Below are 23,785 nucleotides of genomic sequence, written 5' to 3'. Positions count from 1 at the left end.
TTCACCAACCACTGCCTGCTATTCTAGGCGTACCCCTAATTAAGCATCTAGCTTAATTAGACAATTTACTGGGTAATTAGTAGGCAATTAGCTGACATCTCTCTGATCTTTGCAGTACTGACTGCTTTGACAGCTCGGGCTCTGTGATATACGCTCTGGGTCCTCGCCAGCCTATGGCCATTTTCACTTATACTGCAGCGCAGTGGGGCGGAAATGGCACCTTGGTGCTTTGCCTGATTAAATATAATGTAACTGCAGGGGATACACATCTGTTTCATGGCCTGGAACATCCTTCCCATCCCATTTCACCGGCTCCACCGGGAACAGTTTTGACCACTGTTGACAGTCTGACAACGCCATCAAGAAATGCCCATGATCATCCAGCATAATTGTGCTGTAATGACAGGGGAGATGGGTAGACGAGGAAATGTAGAACCAAGCACTAGGACTTCCAAAATGGCCTTTTAGGTACGTTAATGTTGGGAGGAAACGTCTTGATCCTTACTCATGTGATCATGTAGGTTGATTCTTTGACCTGTCTATGCTGTGTGTGAGTTTGCATTATTCAGTTGCATGTGTGTGAGAGACTATACTGAACAATAATATGAATGCAACATGCAACAGTTTCAACGATTTTACTGAGTTACAGTTCATACAGCTGAAGTCGGACGTTTACATACACCTTAGCCAAATATATTTAAACTCAGTTTTTCCACAATTCCTGACATTTAATCCTTGATAAAATTCCCTGTCTTAGGTCAGTTAGGATCACCACCTCATTTTAAAAATGTAAAATGTCAGAATAATAGTAGAGAGAATGATTTATTTCAGCTTTTATTTCTTTCATCACATTCCCAGTATGTCAGAAGTTTACATACACTCAATTGGTATTTGGTAGCATTGCCTTTAAATTGTTTAACTTGGGTCAAACATTGTGGGTAGCCTTCCACAAGCTTCCCACAATAAGTTGGGCGAATTATGGCCCACTCCTTCTGACAGAGCTGGTGTAACCGAGTCAGGTTTGTAGGCCTCCTTGCTCGCACACGCTTTTTCAGTTCAGCCCACAAATGTTCTATAGGCTTGAGGTCAGGGCTTTGTGATGGCCACTCCAATACCTTGACTTTGTTGTCCTTAAGCCATTTTGCCACAGCTTTGGAAGTATGCTTGGTGTCATTGTCCATTTGGAAGACCCACTTGCGACCAAGCTTTAACTTCCTGACTGATGTCTTGAGATATTGCTTCAATATACCCACATCATTTTATTTCCTCATGATGCCATCTATTTTGTGAAGTGCACCAGTCCCTCCTGCAGCAAAGCACCCCCACAACATGATGCTGCCACCCCTGTGCTTCACGGTTGGGATGGTGTTCTTCAGCTTGCAAGCCTCCCCCTTTCTTCTCCAAACATAACTATGGTCATTATGGCCAAACAGTTCTATTTTTGTTTCATCAGACCAGAGGATATTTCTCCAAAAAGTACGATCTTTGTCCCCATGTGCAGTTGCAAACCGTAGTCTGGCTTTTTTGGGGAGGTTTTGGAGCAGTGGCTTCTTCCTTGCTGAGTGGCCTTTCAGGGTATGTTCGATATAGGACTCGTTTTACTGTGAATATAGATGCTTTTGTACCTGTTTCCTCCAGCATTTTCACAAGGTCCTTTGCTGTTGTTCTGGGATTGATTTGCACTTTTTGCACCAAACTGCGTTCATCTCTAGGAGACAGAATGCGTCTCCTTCCTGAGCAGTATGACGGCTGCGTGGTCCCATGGTGTTTATACTTGTGTACTATTGTTTGTACAGATGAGCGTGGTACCTTCATGCGTTTGGAAATTGCTCGCAAGGATGAAGCAGACTTGTGGAGGTCTACAATTTTTTTTTCTGAGGTCTTGGCTGATTGTTTTTGATTTTCCCAATAAGTCAATGAGGTTGAAGGTAGGCCTTGAAATACATCCACAGGTACACCTCCAATTGACTCAAATTATGTAAATTAGCCTATCAGAAGCTTCTAAAGCCATGACATAATTTTCAGGAATTTTCCAAGCTGTTTAAAGGCACAGTCAACTTAGTGTATGTAAACTACTGTCCCACTGGAATTGTGATACAGTGAATTATAAGTGAAATAATCCGTCATGTAAACAATTGTTGTAAAAATGACTTGTGTCATGCACAAAGTAGATGTCCTAACTGACTTGCCAAAACTATAGTTTGTTAACAAGAAATGTGAGGGGGGGGGTTGAAAACGAGTTTTAATGACTCCAACCTAAGTGTATGTAAACTTCCGACTTCAACTGTATAAGTAAATCAGTCAATTGAAATCAATTCATTAGGCCCTAAGCTATGGATTTCACATGACTGAGCAGGGGCACAGCCATGGGTGGGCCTGGGAGGGCATAGGCCCACCCACTTTGGAGCCGTGCCCAGCCAATCAGAATACGTTTTTCCCCTCAAAAGGGCTTTATTAAAGACAGAAATACTCCTCAGTTTCATCAGCTGTCCCAGTGGCTGGTCTCAGATGACCCCGCAGGTAAAGAAGCTGGATGTGAAGGTCCTGGGCTTGAATGGTTACAAGTGGTCTGCTGTTGTGAGGCCGGTTGGACGTACTGCCAAATTCTCTAAAATTACTTTGGAGGTCGGCTTTTGGTAGATTTTGGAAAACTAACATTCAATTCTCTGGCAACAGCTCTGGTGGACATTCCTGCAGTCAGCATGCCAATTGCATGCTCCCTCAAAACTTGAAACATCTGTGTAATTTTGTTGTGTGACAAAACTTCACATTTTAGAGTGATCTTTTATTGTCTCCAGCTAAGGTGCACCTGTATAATGATCATGCTGTTTAATCAGTTTTTTAATATGCCACACCTGTCAGGTGGATGGATTATCTTGGCAAAGGAGAAATGCTCACTAACAGGGATGTAAACAAATTTGTGTAGAAAATTTGAGAGAAATAAGCTTTTTGTGCGCATGGAACATTTCTGGGATCTTTTATTTCAGCTCATGAAACATGGGACCTGTAACGTTCGTCTTGTGGTGAATGAACGGACCAAGGCGCAGCGGGTGATGAATACATACTGATTTAATAGACAAGACGAACACTGACACGAAAGACACTTGATGATTTACAAAAACAACAAAACGACGTAGACAAACTTGAACTTACGAACTTACAATAGACACGAAGAACGCACGAACCGGAACAGACTACCTAAAACGAACGAACAGACGAAACAGTCCCATGTGGCATACACAGACACAGGAACAATCACCCACAAACAAACAGTGAGAACAACCTACCTTAATATGGTTCTCAATCAGAGGAAACGTCAAACACCTGCCTCTAATTGAGAACCATACCAGGCAACACATTAACCCAACATAGAAAACACATAACATAGACTACCCACCCCAACTCACGCCCTGACCAACTAAACACATACAAAACAACAGAAAACAGGTCAGGAACGTGACAGAACCCCCCCCTCAAGGTGCGAACTCCGGGCGCACCCCTAAAACTCAAGGGGAGGGTCTGGGTGGGCATCTGTCCGCGGTGGCGGCTCCGGCGGTGGACGAGGACACCACTCCACCACTGTCTTTGTCCCCCTCCTTAGCGTCCCTTGAGTGGCGACCCTCGCCCCCGACCATGGTCCAGGAACCTTCACCAACGCCCCTCCTAAATAGAGGAGACAACTCAGGACAGAGAGGTAGCTCAGGACACAGAGGTAGCTCAGGACACAGAGGTAGCTCAGGACAGAGAGGTAGCTCAGGACAGAGAGATCGCTCCGGACAGAGAGATCGCTCCGGACAGAGAGATCGCTCCGGACAGAGAGGTAGCTTAGGACAGAGGGACAACTCTGGACTACTGGCAGCTCCGGACTGAGTGGCAGCTCCGGACTGTAGGGCAGCTCCGGACTGAGTGGCAGCTCCGGACTGTAGGGCAGCTCCGGACTGTAGGGCAGCTCCGGACTGTAGGGCAGCTCCGGACTGTAGGGCAGCTCCGGACTGAGTGGCAGCTCCGGACTGAGTGGCAGCTCCGGACTGAGTGGCAGCTCCGGACTGGGTGGCAGCTCCGGACTGGGTGGCAGCTCTGGACTGAGTGGCAGCTCATGACTGAGTGGCAGCTCATGACTGAGTGGCAGCTCATGACTGTGGGGCAGCTCATGACTGTGGGGCAGCTCATGACTGGAAGGCAGCTCATGACTGGAGGGCAGCTCATGACTGGAGGGCAGCTCATGACTGGAGGGCAGCTCATGACTGGAGGGCAGCTCATGACTGGAAGGCAGCTCATGACTGGCTGGCGGCTCTGGCAGCTCCTGACTGGCTGGCGGCTCTGGCAGCTCCTGACTGGCTGGTGGCTCTGGCAGCTCCTGACTGGCTGGCGGCTCTGGCAGCTCCTGACTGGCTGGCGGCTCTGGCAGCTCCTGACTGGCTGGCGGCTCTGGCAGCTCCTGACTGGCTGGCGGCTCTGGCAGCTCCTGACTGACGGACGGCTCTAGCGGCTCCTGACTGACGGACGGCTCTAATGGCTCGGGACAGACGGGCGGCTCTAATGGCTCGTGGCAGATGGATGGCTCAGACGGCGCTGGGCAGACGGATGGCTCAGACGGCGCTGGGCAGACGGATGGCTCAGACGGCGCTGGGCAGACGGATGGCTCAGACGGCGCTGGGCAGACGGATGGCTCAGACGGCGTTGGGCAGACAGATGGCTCAGACGATGCTGGGCAGACGAGCAGTGCAGGCGGCGTTGGGCAGACGGCCGACTCTGACCTGCTGAGGCGCACAGTAGGCCTGGTGCGTGGTGCCGGAACAGGTGGTACCGGACTGGAGACACGCACCTCAAGGCTAGTGCGGGGAGCAGGAACAGGGCACACTGGACTCTCGATGCGCACTATAGGCCTGGTGCGTGGTACCGGAACTGGAGGTACCGGGTTGAGGGCACGCACCTCAGGGCGAGTGCGGGGAGAAAGAACAGTGCGCACAGGGCTCTGGAGATGCACAGGAGGCTTGATGCGTGGTGCCGGAACTGGTGGTACCGGGCTGGAGACACGCACCATAGGGCTAGTGCGTGGAGGAGGAACAGGGCTCTGGAGACGCACTGGAAGCCTGGTGCGTGGTGTAGGCACTGGTGGTACTGAGCTGGGGCGGGAAGGTGGCGCCGGATATACCGGACCGTGCAGGCGTACTGGCTCCCTTGAGCACTGAGCCTGCCCAACCTTACCTGGTTGAATGCTCCCCGTAGCCCGTCCAGTGCGGGGAGGTGGAATAACCCGCACTGGGCTGTGTAGGCGAACCGGGGACACCATGCGTAAGGCTGGTGCCATGTACACCGGCCCAAGGAGACGTACTGGAGGCCAGATATGTAGAGCCGGCTTCATGGCACTTGGCTCAATGCTCAATCTAGCCCGGCCAGTGCGGGGAGGTGGAATAACCCGCACCGGGCTATGAACACGTACAGGAGACACCATGCGCTCTACTGCGTAACACGGTGTCTGCCCGTACTCTCGCTCTCCACGGTAAGCCCGGGAAGTTGGCGCAGGTCTCCTACCTGACTTCGCCACACTCCCCTTTAGCCCCCCCCCCCCCAAGACATTTTTGGGTGAGCCTCTCGGGCTTCCAGCCGCTCTGCCTTGCTAGCGCCTCATAATGCCGCCTCTCCGCTTTAGATGCCTCCAGCTCCGCTTTGGGGCGGCGACACTCCTCTGGCTCTGCCCAGGGTCCTTCTCCGTCCAGAATCTCCTCCCATGTCCATTCCTCCTTGACCCACTGCTGCTGTCGCTGCTGCCCGTTAACCCGCTGCTTGATCCGGGTTTGGTGGGTGATTCTGTAACGTTCGTCTTGTGGTGAATGAACGGACCTAGGCGCAGCGGGTGATGAATACATACTGATTTAATAGACAAGACGAACACTGACACGAAAGACACTTGATGATTTACAAAAACAACAAAACGACTTAGACAGACTTGAACTTACGAACTTACAATAGACACGAAGAACGCACGAACCGGAACAGACTACCTAAAACGAACGAACAAACGAAACAGTCCCATGTGGCATACACAGACACAGGAACAATCACCCACAAACAAACAGTGAGAACAACCTACCTTAATATGGTTCTCAATCAGAGGAAACGTCAAACACCTGCCTCTAATTGAGAACCATACCAGGCAACACATTAACCCAACATAGAAAACACATAACATAGACTACCCACCCCAACTCACGCCCTGACCAACTAAACACATACAAAACAACAGAAAACAGGTCAGGAACGTGACAGGACCAACACTTGTTGCATTTTTATTTTTGTTTAGTGTATATGTTCATGTGTGCAGTCTGCGGTAAATTCATGTTCTAAAGAAACATATCCACCTTTACTATTGCAATCATTCAGTTCGATTTGATCAATCGCAAGGGGAGAGAAAACTTGGATATGTTTGTGTGTGTGGGGTGAGAGTGGTGTCTCATGAACTCCAGCCAATGACCCGCACATGAAACAAAAGCAAACTTAATTCATTATCTCTCTGTTTTAAACCTGTCGATGAAAGCCGCTCATGACTCCAGTTCAGTTTGATTAGTGAGACCTCCTGGATGGGAGCCAAGGCAGCCCTTAATTTTGTATTATTTGTATTTAACCTTTATTTAACTAGGCAAGTCAGTTAAGAACAAATTCTTATTCATAATGACTGCCTACCAAATGGAAAAAGGCCTCCTGCGGGGACGGGGTCTGGGATTAAAAATATAATAAAAATATAGGACAAAACACACGTCACGACAAGAGAGACACCACAACGCTACATAAAGAGAGACTAAGACAACAACATAGCATGGCAGCAACACATGACAACAACATGGTAGCAGCACAAAACATGGTACAAACATTATTGGGCACAGACAACAGAACAAAGGGCAAGAAGATAGAGACACCAATACATCACGTGAAGCAACCACAACTGTTTCCATGATTGAGTCTTTGAATGAAGAGATGGGGAAAAAACTGTTAATTTTGACTGTTTTTTTGCAGCTCATTCCAGTCGTTAGCGTTAGCTGCAGCAAACTGAAAATAGGAGTGACCCAGGGATGTGTGTTCTTGGGGACCTTTAACAGAATGTGACTGGCAGAACGGGTGTTGTATGTGGAGGAGGAGGGTTGCAGTAGGTATCTCAGATAGGGGGGAGTGAGGCCTAAGAAGATTTTATAAATAAGAATCAACTAGTGGGTCTTGCGACGGGTATACAGAGTTGACCAGTTTACAGAGGAGTATAGAGTGCAGTGATGTGTCCTATAAGGAGCATTGGTGGCAAATCTGATGGCCGAATAGTAAAGAACATCTAGCCGCTCGAGAGCACCCTTACCTGACGATCTATAAAGCGTTTAACACAAAATCCTGGGAGGGGCCAGCTGAGTATAAGACTGTATGATCTGCATATAAATGGATGAGAGAGCTTCCTACTGCCTGAGCTATGTTGTTGATGTAAATTAAGAAGAGCGTGGGGCCTTGGATCAAGCCTTGTGGTACTCCCTTGGTGACAGGCAGTGTCTGAAACAGTAGATTTTCTGATTTTATACACTGCACTCTTTGAGAGAGGTAGTTAGCAAACCAGGCCAAAGACCCCTCAGAGACACCAATACTCATTAGCCGGGCCCACAAGAATGGAATGGTCTACTGTATCAAAAGCATTGGCCAAGTCAAAAAAATAGCAGCTCAACATTGCTTAGAATCAAGGGCAATGGTGACATAATTTAGGACCTTTAAGGTGGCAGTGACACATCCATAACCTGGGAAACCAGATTGCATACCAGAGAGAATACTATAGACATCAAGAAAGCCAGTTAGTTGATTATTGACAAGTTTTTCCAACACTTTCGATAAACAGGGCAAAATAGAAATTGGCCTATAACAGTTAGGATCAGCTTGATCCCCTCCTTTAAATAAAGGATGAACTGTGGCTGCCTTCCAAGCAATGGGAACCTCCCCAGAAAGGAGAGACAGATTAATAAGGTCAGAGATAGGCGATGATAGGGGCAGCAACCTTAAAGAAGAAAAGGTCTAAACCATCTGACCCAGATGTTTAAGGAGCTCCTGTAGCACCTTGGAGTCAGTGACCGCCTGCAGGGAGAAACTTTGTAGTGGGGCGGGGGAAAAATAGGGAGGAGCATCGGGGCTAGTCGCATTAGAAGGGGTGGGAGATGAGGAAATGTTGGACGGGCAAGGAGGCATGGCTGAGTCAAATAGGAATCCTGCCTTAATGAACTGGTGATTAAAGAGCTCAGCGTGTGCTCCTTGTCAGTAACAACCACATCATCAACATTAAGCGACATGGGCAGCTGTGAGGAGGAGGGTTTATTCTCCAGGTCTTTAAACGTTTTCCAGAACTTCTTGGGGTTAGACCCACAGAGAGAGAACTGCTCCTTAAAGTAACTAACTTTGGCCTTCCGGATAGCCTGAGTGCACTTATTTCTCATTTGGTTGAATGAGAGCCAGTCAGCCTGAGTATGCGTGCGCCAAGCCTTTTGCCAAATTTAGGTCTTGGTCAGGTGGTTTAAGGATGTCCCAATTTAGGTCACCTAATAGGACAAATTCAGACTATTTGTAAGGGGCCAAGCGAGAGCTTAGGGAAGGCAGGGTGCAGGCCGGTGTTGATGGTGGACGATAACACCCAGCAACAGTTAAACTGAAAGTTTAATGCTTAAAACCAGCAAATCAAATTGTTTGGGGACAGACTTGGTGGAGACAACCGAGCACTGAAGCTGTTGCTTGGTAAAGATTGCTACTCCACCGCCTTTGGAAGTTCTGTCTTGCCGAAAAAGGTTATAACCAGAAAGGTTAACATCTGTGTTCAAAACACTCGTACTTAACCACGTCTCAGTAATGACCAACACGTCTGGATTGGAGCTGTGAACCCACATTTTCAATTGATACATGTTAGGTAATAAGCTACTAGTGTTAACGTGCAGAAAACCCAGGCTTTTACAAGAGCAGAAGTCAGTGAAGAAGATATCAGAGCACAAGTCAGAATTGGTGCTAGCAACAGTAGATGGGCCAAGCTGTACATGCACATTTCCAGATATGATAAGCAGTAATACAATCAGGGCACGGCAGAGGACAGGGAGAGCTCTGCAGTGTTGATTTATGACATTTAAATGACATTTGAATGGCAACAAGATCATATTGTACAGCAATTTTATCAGGTAACATGAATACAAAGCCGGCGAGAGGTGGTTAGAATAGGATGGGAGGCCAAGAGTCCATGTAAGCAATAGAGAGTCAGAGTCCCGAGTGTGGGAACAAACATAGTCTGTCCCACGGTTGGGTAAACAAGCAAGTTTACCCAACTCTCCCTCCTTGGGAGACGTGAAGGTCCTGTAAGCAGTAAGTCACACACACACACACACACACACACACACACACACACACACACACACACACACACACACACACACACACACACACACACACACACACACACACACACACACACACACACACACACACACACACACACACACACACACCAGTTAGAGAGGCTAATTGAGCCGTAAGGGTTCAAACCTCTTCAGATCCATGTGCTCCAGCTTCACAAGGGATCGTCTCATCACATCAATCGAGGATAGAACTGGTCAATGTTCAGGACTGCGACCCCTTCAACAGCAGCCCAAGCTGCTTGACTGTCATGTCACTCAGTGAGGAGATGTGGTTGAGACAGGGTTTACCACCAGGTTTACCAGGACTCTGGTCTGATCCCTGTGTCCTTGATTTACATCCCACGGTAGAAGCAATCCTCGCCAGAAGGGAAAAAAACATTTACATATGCAATGTAGTTCATTAATTATAATGAATGGAAGTGCCGCCTGCAAGTTTAAGCGAGTGGGCTTCCGCTGTATCGCGCCATACGGCAATTAGCTATTCCGCACACGCACACCGTGTTAGGATATTTCCATATCCACTGTGACAATCAGGCCATGCGCCCTGAATGCTATCGACGCGGAGCGGCTGGGGTGTTGCGATCGGGGGGGAGCGCTTGGCGGGTGGGGGGAGAACAGGATATTAAAAAGAAGTCCCTCATGTTTAGGGTATAATGATGGAACAGAGGAGCACTGTTGACACAGTACTTTCTTTATCCTTCTCAGGGAGAGCGACAGGAGAGGCGCAGTGCAATAGTTTGACACACAAAGCACACAATAGAGTGCAATATGATTTCTGTTTACAGAGATATGAGCTGGGGGCGAGCTGCTGCGCTGCTGGTAAGCAGGAGCTATTGGGGAATAGTAAGGCACATGGCACTGACATTGACCAGTATGAAGAGCAAAAGAGCGGTAGCGAGTGAAAAATGTCGCTACTGTACACATTCCAAATCAAATCCAATTTTTATTTCGAGAGCACATTTCTTACAGGGGCTGTATTTCAAAGTGCTTGACAAATAAAATGAGTCACTGAGAGGGAGGAAGTGAGGTTAAAAATATGGATTTTGGCCAAAGGCTAACTTGCAAACAGAGTCCAAGGTGTTTTAATGTATTTGTCCTGAAAATACATCTACAGGTTCCATGTGAGTAGGGTGTTTTTCAATGCTCAAGGACATGTACAGGTTAGTTAAGTAGTAAAGCCTGCACAGCAGGATCTATACAGCACATGCCTTGGAATGTGGACTCAACTTTAGAACACTTTCAGGGTGAAGGAAAATGCCTGAAAAACATTGATACTCGTTAAACTATCCCTCTAAGTAGTGTTTAAAGGGATAAACAGACATGATGTTGAGAGGCAGGCTAGTTGCAACTGTAATAACCACTTTAGATAAAAAAAATGAAAAAAATTGAAAACACAAATAAATCCAATGTCTATTGAATTACTCTTAGTGGTTGGACCATCATCCAGGAGTGTGCTTCTTGAAAAACTGTCACTCTTAGCACTATAGATTCAAGTCCTTATTTATTATTTTTCAGGCAGAAATCTATTTCTTAATTTAATTTGAAAGCTTGGCGAGACTTCCACCAATTAGTCATAATAGATTTTTTTAAACCGTTCGGGAAAAGCATGGCACCTTTTGGCCTAACCAAATACTCTAACAAATTCTCAACCGTCTGGTAACAGATTTCCACTCAATTTTATACGAGATAATAATTTCTTCACCACAGTCAGAGAAAAAAAACTTAATGTGAGGTTGCACCTGATGCACTACCCTAATTGTTGCTATAGCGATGCCTTACACAACTCCGAACAAGCGCTCCTTGTTTGGTCTCTCTTTTTTCAGCAAATTTCCATTTCTAACTTCACTAATAAAGAGCTGCCAGCGAGAACAGAGCAAACAGATGTTACTGATTAATTTCCCCATCACTAGAATTAGAAAGTAAATTAAAAGAAAAGATTTCCTGCTGGAGCTCAATAAGCAACTAATGGCTCTCTCTCTCTCTGTCTTCTTTCTCTTTTTTTTCACTCTCCTGTCAAGAGCAAATGTTACATTGCTAACAAGGCAGATGCCTCTTGTTCTAATGGGAGCGTGTTGGTTTAGCTGGAGTGTCTGCCACCTGACGGGAGCTCATTACCGGGGAGCGTGTTTGCGTGTGAGGAGCGCTTTATTGCATTCCTTTATGAGTTATTAGGGCTTTATTAATGCACACGTCTGTGGATGGAGGCTGCTTTTATGTGCTACCGTTATGACTTATCGGAGCCTTGGCCATGGTTAGACAGGCTCAAAGACAAGGCACAGAGACACGCAACGGTCTGTTCATACCGCTTAGACACTCAACACTGCTGTAACACCGTGAAACGTTTGCATGCACACGTATGTCAAAAACATCAGCGTTGCCAAAAACGTCAGTGTTGCTCCTGGATTTGTCGCTAGAAGTCGCTAGATGACGTTTTGCCGTTGCTGCGATGACGTCACGGCACCAATTTGCCTTGCTGTGGCACAACTGCGGTCCCCCGATGTAGCGTTTTCGCTGCACACCACCTCTCCTTGTGCTTCTATGCCTGCATGTGCGCCGTTGCTGCAACTTCTGTTGCACAGACAGCTTCTCCCACTCTCGTTTGCTGCAGAATTGAGTGGGTAAAGTTTCTAAATGCTATCAAAACCATAGAAATCATCTGTTTCAAAACTCCCCAAAGGCAACCTGAAAAGTAGCTGGATTTGTCGCTAGTCTCTTTTACCAATAAGAGTTGCTGGAGGGGTCTGAAAACTTGGTAAATATAGCGACAATGTCGCTAAATTGGCAACACTGCACACACATACACACACACACACAGACGACCATTAACAGCATACTTCTAATGTGCATGTGTGCATCTCTCTCTGTCTGTCTGTCTGTACCTTGTCCAGTCCAAAAGTCTTGGTGAGAGCGAAGCCCCAACCCTGTTGGAAAGCCCTGCGGATCATGGCCGTGCTGGTGGTGGGGGGGGCACTGGCCAGGCCAAAGGGGTTCGGGAAGGTGATGCCACACATCTCTACACTGATGTCCACCGTGTCGATGGCACAGTTGAACAGAGGCAGCGCGGGGGTGCTGTCCACTGTCTGGCCGTGGAGGGACTGTAGGGAACAGAAGCAGAATTGCAACAGGTTTTATGAAGGCATTATCATAATTGTTGTAGTCATCATCATTATTGGCTGTGCGGTATTCATTAGGCACCAAATAGGGTAAAAACAGACAAACAGGGAGGGACTAGCTGGACATGCCAACAAGAAATGTTTCCATTCTAAAACGTTTTGCTACGGTGTGCCGTAATGAATACGACTCATGTGTAATAAATAGCCCATTCAACTTTGCAGCGAGTCATAGTTGTCCCACCCACCTGGAGGTACTTGTGGATATGCCAGGAAGCCTGCTTTCCGTCATTGACAGACTCCACTGTGGTGTTGGCCAGGCCTGCGATGTCTCCGCCAGCGAACACCCAAGGCTCACTGCTCTGCATGGTCTCAAGGTCTAGGTCTGGAGTGCCCCACCGGTTCAGCTTGATGGGAGCCATGGCATCCTGGACTGTTTAGAACGAGACATAACAGACATGGTTAATATGACATTATTACAATAGACAGACGTCCCCAAAGTTCAGGGGTCAGCACATAGCAGCGGGAAGATGTTTGGGGGTTGGAGTGCTGCGACGATGGTGGGAGAGGGGTATTTCTCGCCGTGCTGCAGATGGCCGTATCGGTTTGCTAATACAGGAGTAGTAAAGGCCCAGTGAAAAGTTTGGTGAAAAGTAGTGCACTTTTTTATATTATTCTTTTTTTTTCAGGGGGTGCTGCAACACCTTGAGCACCCCTACTTCCTGGGTTAGCAGGTTGTGTTATATTTGTATAGGAGCAGAATAATGAATGTGTGTACTGTATAAGACATCACAGGGGGGATATTTGATATACTGTAACTTATTCTTTATTGATACTGTCCCCTTGTTGCCCCACCTGGTACTGCATTTGGACTGATAGTCCAATGACCATTGTAAGTGGAGGGTCCATCACACACGCCCCCCCCCCCCCCCCCCCCCCATTTACTGTAGGAAGGCTGTGGAGTGTGACATGTCAGAGACTCCTGAGATCTTCTTAAATAACATCACTTCTTCCACAGACCTCCACTCTATCTCTCTGGAGAAAACTCCACTGACAGATGCTGATTGCTGAGCTCCATTAGTGAGAAGAATCCATGCTGTCATATGGGCCTCTGCCAGGCAAGACTACACACACACACACACACATGCACACACACACACACACACACACACACACACACACACACACACACACACACACACACACACACACACACACACACACACACACACACACACACACACACACACACACACACACACACACACACATAGGCATACAGACAGACAGACAGACAGACAGACAGACAGACAGACAGACAGACAGACAGACAGACAGACAGACAGACAGACAGACAGACAGACAGACACCTTTAGATATTTGTCATGTTCTTGACACACCGCACCCCCTGCAGATTGCAGGGCCGATCTCAGCCTTTTTGTTCTCCCTGACGAGTCATTGACTGCCTCCTCTGTGAGCTGGTGATTCATACTGTACATCTACTAGCCAGGTAAGAATATAGTGGTATTTATCAATTAGTCCACTATCTGCCACTATCTAATCTGCTATCAGCATTTATTAGTCCTCTACTTTACTGTACAATGACTAAGTTGAAACTCACTGTATCTGAGATTTTTGATAACAGATAGTGATACCGAGAGACTGGTCAAGGCAACTTCCAGTAGGCTATGTAGCCAACTATACAGTATATGACATACAGTGAGCTCCAAAAGTGTTGGGACAGTGACAATTTTGTGTTGTTGTTTTGGCTCTGTACTCCAGAACTTTTGATCTGAAATGATTAAATCAATATGAGGTTAAAGTGCAGACTGTCAGCTTTAATGTGAGGGTATTTTCATCCATATCGGGTGAACCGTTTAGAAATTACAGCAGTTCTTGTATATATTCCCCCCATTTTAGAGGACCAAAAGTATTGGGACAAATTCACTTATATGTGTATTAAAGTAGTCAAAAGTTGAGTATTTGGTCCCATATTCATTGCACGCAATGACTACATCAAGCTTGTGACTATACACAAACGCACAAATATCATACCTCCCCCAACATTGCTAATCTCCCCTGTAATTGAAATGGTGAGAGGTTAGCATGTCTTGGGGGTATGATATAAAACGCTAACCTCCCCTGTAATTGAAATGGTGAGAGGTTAGCATGTCTTGGGGGTATGATATAAAACGCTAAACTCCCCTGTAATTGAAATGGTGAGAGGTTAGCATGTCTTGGGGGTATAATATTTGTGTGTCTGTCTCTCACTCATCGTTATTCACGATTCATTCAGGAATATCCTGCGATGCAGTGCCCTAGACCACTGCGCCACCCGGGAGGCCCGACAGTCTGCACTTCACCCTCATTGTCATTGTATCATTTCAAATCCAAAGTGCTGGAGTACAGAGCCAAAACAACAACAACAATTGTCACTGTCCCAATACTTTTGGAGCTCACTGTGTACATTATGCAAAATACATGACATTCAACAACCAATCATCTATGTAAGTATTAATAGAGTATGTGAGTGTCAAATATTGTCAAGCGAAAGATCTAAAACATTCTAATAGCTGCCTCCTGTTTAGGCTAATATTTGGTTGTCCGTAGACTAGGTTCAATCACCCAAAAGGTCTGGATGATCTCAACAACAAACACAATAATCAACACGATCCTCTCATTTCCAGCTTATGGGTTGTAACCAGCCCTCCTCCCTCTGTGGGTGATTCGTATCACACACCCTGCTGAAATCTACAATCTGTATAAGTACAGATAAGTGGAGCCGCAGAGAGGTCAGAGATCTCAAACTCAATTCCTGAAAGGGCTGGTGTTTGTTTTTGTTCCAGTCCAGCACTAACACATCTGATTCAGCTAATAAAGGTTTTTATTGAGGACAAATTCTTTGTTTATTAGCTAGATGAAGCGTGTTAGTGCTTGGTTATAACAAAAACATGCACACTCACTGGCCCTCCAGAAATTACATTTGATACCTCTGAGTGCTCTATTTCTCTATAGATCGGTGTGAAAGAAATCCCATACAGAGTTTCCAGATACGTGACAGGCCACCATAGAGGCAAAGGGAAGTATGGAGAATGGATTCTGGGGAGAGCGATGAGTGCCCTCTCCCGGCAGGCTGTCTGCTGGGGCATTAACACTGTAGCTAATCTCTTACAAGACCTTGGCTGCCGCAGATGACAGAGATCGCTTAATGCGAGGTCAGTGTGGATTTGGATGAAATGCCTGGCACGTTCTTGTATGGTACGTTTAGTGTAGAGGTGTTCGGTGACTGAAAAATCTTGATTAGACCACACCTAAAGTGGAGCTGTATTTCAACATAATGTATTGTCATGTATTTTAGTGTAATGCATATTTAGGGACTGATAATCAACATTCTGCCAGAACTCTGCCAGTTATGTCGGTATTCTGTTTTATCAGGTCAATCCTTCAACAGTCACTTCTAAGGGTACTTCAATAAAGGGGGCATGTTTGAACATTCCCCTTCTGTCAGACCTGATTCGCCTTCTCTCAGACCTTACTTTGAGGGTCAGTCAGCATGGAGCCGAAGGCGCTGATGATATAATCGGCTTTGAGACGGACGATCTGGTCCTCGTCCTCCAGCCAATCGCCGCGCTCCGTCTGCTCGGTGCGGCAGAACTGCAGGCCGGCCACTCGGCCGTTCTTCATGATGACCTCACGGGGGAACAGGAAGGGAAGAAACTCACACTTCTCCTCCTTGGCCAGCTCCATCTGAGGAAATGGAGAATTTTTATTTGTATTTTTATATGATCTTTTTTCCTCAGTTTCCCCTAAGATCCCAACTTCACAGCCTGCAGGACTTTCAAGGATGAAATGTGTTTTGAAACATGACAAAAGACATTTAGATGTGATGTTGATGCCACATTTAATGCAGTTTAATATCCCTGAGTCTAAGGGCCCGGGGCTGGGTTTCTACTAACCAAACATATGGAATTGTTTTAAGATGGCCATACCAAGGATCATTTAGCTTTTTGAATTTACAGACCGCTGTAGCCACATAAAAAAAATACAGTACTTACTATAGAATTCTGTAGTAAACTCGTATTATACTGTAGTATGCCCGATCGAGTAGTGCTTACTTTAGAATTTTGGGATAAATTGGACTACTAGCTTTGTCAATGTGGCTTTGAACGTGTTAACCTTGGGAAGCTCTAAGGTTCCCCCCGATGGTTTAGAGCTTACTATAGAATTTGGGTTTTTTCTATACGCCACACTGTAGTGTCCCTTGATTGATCGATTTTTATTTGACTATTTAAAGACATAATACATTTAGAAATGTGTTGAGAATAACAAAAAGTTTAATGCATTTCCATTGTGGTCCTACTATAGTTAGTTCTAACATCCAATAAGTTACAGCTAACACACATATATATAAAAAACACTATACTATGGTCTAAATACCGTAGAATTACTATATTTCTATACTAATATTGACTAGTGTTTTTGCATCATTCACTTAGCCATCATTCACTTCCATTTCTCCTGCAGACCTTGATCATGTCCGCAAATGTACTGCAATGAATACATAGTATATAAATATAGTATTACTACAGCATTTAGACCATAATATTTTTCATGTGGGTAGATATCCCTGAAACATAAACACATTATTTTGAAACATTGAATTTGGCCTTACAGCTATTAGCCCATAGAAACACATTGAATAACATGCATACATGGAAAAACAGTCCCAAATATCTATAAAAGGGAAATGTTTTGAAGTGTCTGTCCTATATCTGAGGGATAAGAAAGCTCCGGAATGTATTTAGCTTTTACCGTGGAATGACCCGTATACCTTTGATGAGGGTATGCCATATTCACTTCCATTCATTTTTTGGGGGGCCCAGTGCCGGGTACCTTCATACGAGTCACGTGATGATTGTGAGGGTCGTAGAGCAAAATGGAGAAAGTGTTTGTGAAAGTCACTTCTTTCATATAGAGGTCATATTAGTTGGTCGCTCAAACTGTTTGAACGCTACACACAAGTTGGCACATCGGCAGTGCTGACTTCAGACAAGTCCGTTGAGTCTGTGAAGCTTGTTGGGGATCACAGAGCAAAATGAAGAACAGCATCGTGTTTGTGAAAGTCTCCTCTATGCATAGAGGGGTATTCCTTTTGTAGCCCAAACGGTATGAACGATAGATGTTTTCATGAGATTTTGGGGACGTCTCCTGATCTGACAAACACCGCTGCAGGTTCTGCCACTTTTCTTCACAGATGCAGGCCAACAAATTGACTCAGCCCATGCCAGAAAACAGATATCTCTGAAACACTGATTTTCATGGGGATTTGTTTTATTATGCTAATTACATTTCCGCGCGGGGGTGGACATCAACTGGAGGGGTAAGGTCAAAACCTCTGAATCGCTGAATCTGTTGATAACCCAAAACAAAGACAGACTTTATTTATAGGCTATTTATGTTCGTACAGAGCCAAGTTTCACATCTTTCTCCCATTCCCCCAGCTATGGATTTCTTTGAATTCATGATCAAACTTGAGGAATTCCGTAGAGCAGCTTAAAACCAGTCAACGACACAAGTCTAATTACTGTGTCTGTCCACAGCGGTGCACAGTAGGGGGACAGACAGGCTGCTATAATGGCCATGGTTCCCCCCTGCTGCTGTTAAGCAAATGAGTTCAAAATCCTGGCCTCACGCAGTATAGTCACCTCACTGCCACTCCTGGTATAAAAACCTTGGCCACAAAAAAAAAGTTTAACGAACAAAAATAGAGGTTAGATATCTCTGTTCTATAATAATGTATGTTACGTATGTTTGAGGCCTATACAGCTATGTTAGTGCCTTCAGAAAGTATTCACACCCCTACAAATTAAAAATACATCTGAAATATCTTGAGTCAAGTATTCAAGCCCTTTGTTATGGCAAGCTTAAATATGTTCAAGAGTGAAAATGTCACATCAGTTGCATGGATTTCAAACAGATTCAACCACAAAGACCAGGGAGGTTTTCCAATGCCTCGCAAAGCACGGCACCTATTGTTAGATAAAAAGTAAAAAGAAAGAAGAAAATAGCATTGAATATTATATGGTGAAGTTAATTACACTTTGGATGGTGTATCAATACACCCAGTCAATACAAAGATACAGGTGTCCTTTGTTGCCGGAGAGGAAGGAAACCGCTCAGGGATTTCATCATGAGGCCAATGGTGACTTTAAAACAGAGTTTAATGGCTCTGATAGGAGAAAATCGTGGATGGATCAAAAACATTGTAGTTACTCCACAATACTAACCTAATTGACAGAGTGAAAAGAAGGAAGCTTGTACCGAATACAAAATATTATACAACATGCATCCTGTTTGCAACAAGGCACTAAATTAGTACTGCAAAAATTGTGCCAATGCTTGGAATCGTTAAGGACTGGGGAGTTTTTCAGGATAAAAAAGAAATGTAATGGAACTAAGCACAGGCTTAGAGGAAAACCTGGTTCAGTCTGCTTTCCACCAGACACTGGGAGATGAATTCACCTTTCAGCAGGACAATAACCTAGAACACAAGGCCAAATCTACACAAGTTGCTTACCAAGAAGACAGTGAATGTTCCCGAGTTACAGTTTTGACTTAAATCTGCTTTAAAATCTATGTCAAGACCTGAAAATATTTGTCTAGTAATGATCTACAGCCAATTTGACACAGCCTGAAGAATTTTGAAAATAATACTGGGCAAATGTTGCACAATCCAGGTGTGGAAAGCTCCTAGGCCCCGATTCCGACCTGAGGTGTGTAAATGGAACGTAAATTCCTTTTTTATGAGCTTTTCTCAATAAGTATTCTGACTTTGAACTTAAGCATGAGAATAGCATGCTATTCACCCACTATTCGTTTGAGGTGGAGTTCGAATGAATGAAGGTGTGGCAGAAATGTGTCTACAGATACGTCGTATTCTGACCTTGACTTAAGGTCAGAGGGAACCATAAATAAGCTGCGCAAACCAGTCAGTTCCAAGTGGAAAAAGCATCTTTCTTTTTTTCCCGCCAGAAATAACAACATTCTCCATGCACTGTAATTTATAAATTAATAAGAACTGTTGATAAGAGCTAGGTAAATTAGTAATCCGTATGGAGAAGGGGATTGTAAATACACATAGCAATTGTTTTAGATCATTTTTCTTTAAGATCCCTGGAGACAAACTGAAAATCATATCAACAATAACATGAATTGTGGCCCCTTTTTCCACTGTGAAACTGCTTGAGAAAATCTGTTGGCCAGCAAGTGGGAGAGTTTTCAGCGGTTTAATTATATTTATTCAGAGCGCGCAAGCTAGCCACAACTGCAGAGCCCATTATGGGACTGAATAAGATAAGTCTGACTACCAAATACTGAGAAGTGCGTAGGAAAAGTGTGCCTAGGAAAGGCATAATTTCCTAAGTCATTATGATGTATTGTGTGTAGACGGGTGAGGGGAAAAAATCTATTGAATCCATTTTGAATTCAGGCTGTAACACAACAGAATGTGTATTAAGTCAAGAGATATGAATACTTTCTGAAGGCACTGTATGTACCGTATGTTTGAAACTCACTTTAAATCGCCTAACTTTCTTAGTATCATTATTTTTATTATGTTCTTTCTGTTTCCATGGTATCAAGGCTACTGATGTCACAACCGGCTGTGATTGGGAGTCCCATAGGGCAGCTGTCACGTTCCTGACCTGTTTTCCTTTGTCATGTATTTGTTTTAGTTGGTCAGGGCGTGAGTTGGGTGGGTTGGTCTAGGTTTGATTTACTATGTTGGGATTTTGTGTTCGGCCTGGTATGATTCTCAATCAGAGACAGCTGTGAATCGTTGTCCCTGATTGAGAATCATACTAAGGCAGCCGGGGTTTCACTTGTGTTTTGTGGGTGTTTGTTCCTGTGTCAGTGTTTGGGCCACACAGGACTGTTTCAGGTTAGTCACGTTTGTTGGTTGTTGTATTTTGTAGTGTTTGTTGTTTTCCCATTAAAATATGAATACTTACCAATCCGCATCTTCGTCCGATCCATGCTCCTCCTCGTCTGAGGAGGAGAACGACTACGACAGCCGTTACAGAAACACCCACCATAACAGGACCAAGCGGATTGGAGAAGGAAGGCAAGAACAACAGCAATGGGGAAAAGAGGAATGGACTTGGGAGGAAATCCTAGACGGGAAAGGACCCTGGGCAGAGCCAGAGGAGTGTCGCCGCCCCAAAGCGGAGCTGGAGGCAGCGAAAGCGGAGAGGAGGTATTACGAGGCGAAAGCAAGGCAGAGCGGCTGGAAGCCCGAGAGGCTCACCCAAAAATTTATTGGGGGGGGGCTAAGAGGTAGTGGGCCGAGGGCAGGTAGGAGACCTGCGCCCACTTCCCAGGCTTACCGTGGAGTGAGAGGGCGTCGTACTGGTCAGACACCGTGTTATGCGATGGAGCGCACGGTGTCCCCAGTACGCGTGCTTAGCCCAGTGCGGGCTATTCCACCTTGCCGCACTGGTAGGGCTAGGTTGGGCATCGAGCCGGGTGCCATGAAGCCGGCCCAACATATCTGGCCTCCAGTACGTCTCCTCGGGCCGGCGTACATGGCACCAGCCTTACAGGTGGTGTCCCCGGTTCGCCTGCATAGCCCAGTGCGGGCTATTCCACCTCGCCGCACTGGCAGGGCTACGGGGACCATTCAACCAGGTAAGGTTGGGGAGGCTCGGTGCTCAAGAGCGCGTGTCCTCCTTCACGGTCCGGTATATCCGGCGCCACCTTCCCACCCCAGCCCTGTACCATCAGTGCCGACACCACGCACCAGGCTTCCAGTGCGTTTCCAGAGCCCTGTTCCTCTTCCACGCACTCTCCCTGTGGTGCGTGTCTCCAGCCCAGTGCCTCCAGTTCCGGCACCACGCACCAGGCCTACTGTGCGCCTCAGCAGGTCAGAGTCGGCCGTCTGCCCAACGCCGCCTGCGCTGCTTGCCTGCTCAGCGCTGCCCGAACTGTCTGCCTTCCCAGCGCTGTCTGAACTGCCTGCCTGCCCAGCGTGGTCTGAACTGTCTGCCTGCCCAGCGCTGCCCGTCTGTCCCGAGCCTTCAGAGCCGTCCAGCCAGGACCAGCCAGTGCCGTCCAGCCAGGACCAGCCAGAGCCGTCCAGCCAGGACCAGCCAGAGCCGTCCAGCCAGGACCAGCCAGAGCCGTCCAGCCAGGACCAGCCAGAGCCGTCCAGCCAGGACCAGCCAGAGCCAGCAAGCCAGGAGCAGCCAGAGCCAGCAAGCCAGGAGCTGCCAGCCAGCCAGGAGCTGCCGGAGCCAGCCAGCCAGGATCCGCCAGAGCCAGCCAGCCAGGATCCGCCAGAGCCAGCCAGCCAGGATCCGCCAGAGCCTTCCGCCAGCCAGGATCCGCCAGAGCCTTCCGCCAGCCAGGATCCGCCAGAGCCTTCCGCCAGCCAGGATCCGCCAGAGCCTTCCGCCAGCCAGGATCCGCCAGAGCCTTCCGCCAGCCAGGATCCGCCAGAGTCATCCAGCCAGGATCCGTCCCTCAGTCCGGAGCTGCCGTCCCTCAGTCCGGAGCTGCCCCTTATCCTGGTGCTGCCCCTTATCCTGGTGCTGCCCCTTATCCTGGTGCTACCCCTCGGTCAGGTGCTACCCCTCGGTCAGGTGCTACCCCTCGGTCAGGTGCTACCCCTCGGTCAGGTGCTACCCCTCAGTCTGTTACTGCCCTTTGGAATAGTGGGATTGACATGGAGGGTGAATATTGGGAGGAGGCCACGGAAGCGGGGGTTGACTATGGTGGGGTGGGGACCACGACCAGCGCCAGAGCCGCCACCGTGGACAGACGCCCACCCAGACCCTCCCCTAGACTTTGTGCTGGTGCGCCCGGAGTTCGCACCTTAAGGGGGGGGTTCTGTCACGTTCCTGACCTGTTTTCCTTTGTCATGTATTTGTTTTAGTTGGTCAGGGCGTGAGTTGGGTGGGTTGGTCTAGGTTTGATTTACTATGTTGGGATTTTGTGTTCGGCCTGGTATGATTCTCAATCAGAGACAGCTGTGAATCGTTGTCCCTGATTGAGAATCATACTAAGGCAGCCAGGGTTTCACTTGTGTTTTGTGGGTGTTTGTTCCTGTGTCAGTGTTTGGGCCACACAGGACTGTTTCAGGTTAGTCACGTTTGTTGGTTGTTGTATTTTGTAGTGTTTGTTGTTTTCCCATTAAAATATGAATACTTACCAATCCGCATCTTGGTCCGATCCATGCTCCTCCTCGTCTGAGGAGGAGAACGACTACGACAGCCGTTACAGCAGCGCACAATTGGCCCATCGTCGTCCGGGTTTGGCCGGGGTAGGGGGTCATTGTAAATAAGAATTTGTTCTTAACTGACTTGCCTAGTTAAATAAATGTTAAGTAAAACATTTTTTTTAAACGTGATTGTTCAGAACGATAAGTCTTAAAAAATATATATTATTGTTTTGGGGGAAAATTCCAGTTTCATAATCCACTCAAGTAGTTTTTTTTCTTTTTCTTTCAATTAAACAAAGTAAGACATTTTTCAGTGCAATAAGTTGTATTACTTTTTCAGACTTTTTCCCAGATAAGACAAAGGACAATGTGAATGGCCATGAGCTAATATAAAGGCAAGACTAAAGCCACCATAAGCTTCCTATCACTATACAACAATCAGAAATCGTTTTGTGAGTAATTGAGCATGTTCAGGTTCTAGGTGTATGCTTTTAGGGACACATTCTAACTTGAGACCAGTATGTATAACTCTACTGCATAATTCATGCACTGAAATCAAAGGAAGAATTTTGGCTAAAATAAATCTCAAGTTATAATGCTGCCCAGGGCTCGTTTTCAAAAAGCATCTCAGAGTAGGTGGTCACAATCAATACTGTGGTCCAAGGAGCATGGGTCAGAAACAACTCAACAACTAAAGCCAGGGTCTGAGAAGCTCTAGCTTCATATCCACCTCTTCGGGGACGGCACGGATGTTAGTGAAGCCCTTCCTGAAGACCACAAAGACCCGGCGGGCACCGCAGCGCAGGGCAGAGGTGGCACAGTCGAACGCCGTATCACCGGCACCTAGGACGATGACCACGCCACGGAGCTCGGGCAATTGAGACTTACAGCTGCACATGCCTGAGGGAGAAAGAGTGGGGGAGGACGAGGGAGAGAAAACAGAGAGAGAGACAGAGACCGTGATAGACAGAGGGAGGTTGGAGAGAGGAAAGAGAGAGCAATAAAACCAGGTAGCTCTTTTACCCTGCTCTTACGTTTCAAAA

At 46.6% G+C, this 23,785-nt stretch overlaps 1 protein-coding gene across 2 annotated transcripts in view; it reads right to left on the bottom strand.

Annotated features, from left to right (window-relative positions):
- The window catches only part of dpydb (dihydropyrimidine dehydrogenase b), a 138,264-nt gene that overhangs the window by 51,065 nt on the left and 63,414 nt on the right, over positions 1-23,785 (bottom strand). For both annotated transcript variants that reach the window (XM_039003827.1, XM_039003828.1), the window contains exons 10-13: positions 23,473-23,642; positions 16,063-16,273; positions 12,775-12,959; positions 12,296-12,511 (exon numbers count right to left, since the gene is read on the bottom strand). In XM_039003827.1, coding sequence (XP_038859755.1) covers positions 12,296-12,511; positions 12,775-12,959; positions 16,063-16,273; positions 23,473-23,642 — 782 coding nt within the window. The remainder of the gene's footprint in view (positions 1-12,295; positions 12,512-12,774; positions 12,960-16,062; positions 16,274-23,472; positions 23,643-23,785) is intronic.

Source organism: Salvelinus namaycush, chromosome 11 (assembly GCF_016432855.1).
Source record: "Salvelinus namaycush isolate Seneca chromosome 11, SaNama_1.0, whole genome shotgun sequence".
Taxonomy (NCBI): Eukaryota; Metazoa; Chordata; class Actinopteri; order Salmoniformes; family Salmonidae; genus Salvelinus; species Salvelinus namaycush.
This window is presented reverse-complemented; position numbering and strand designations above follow the sequence as displayed.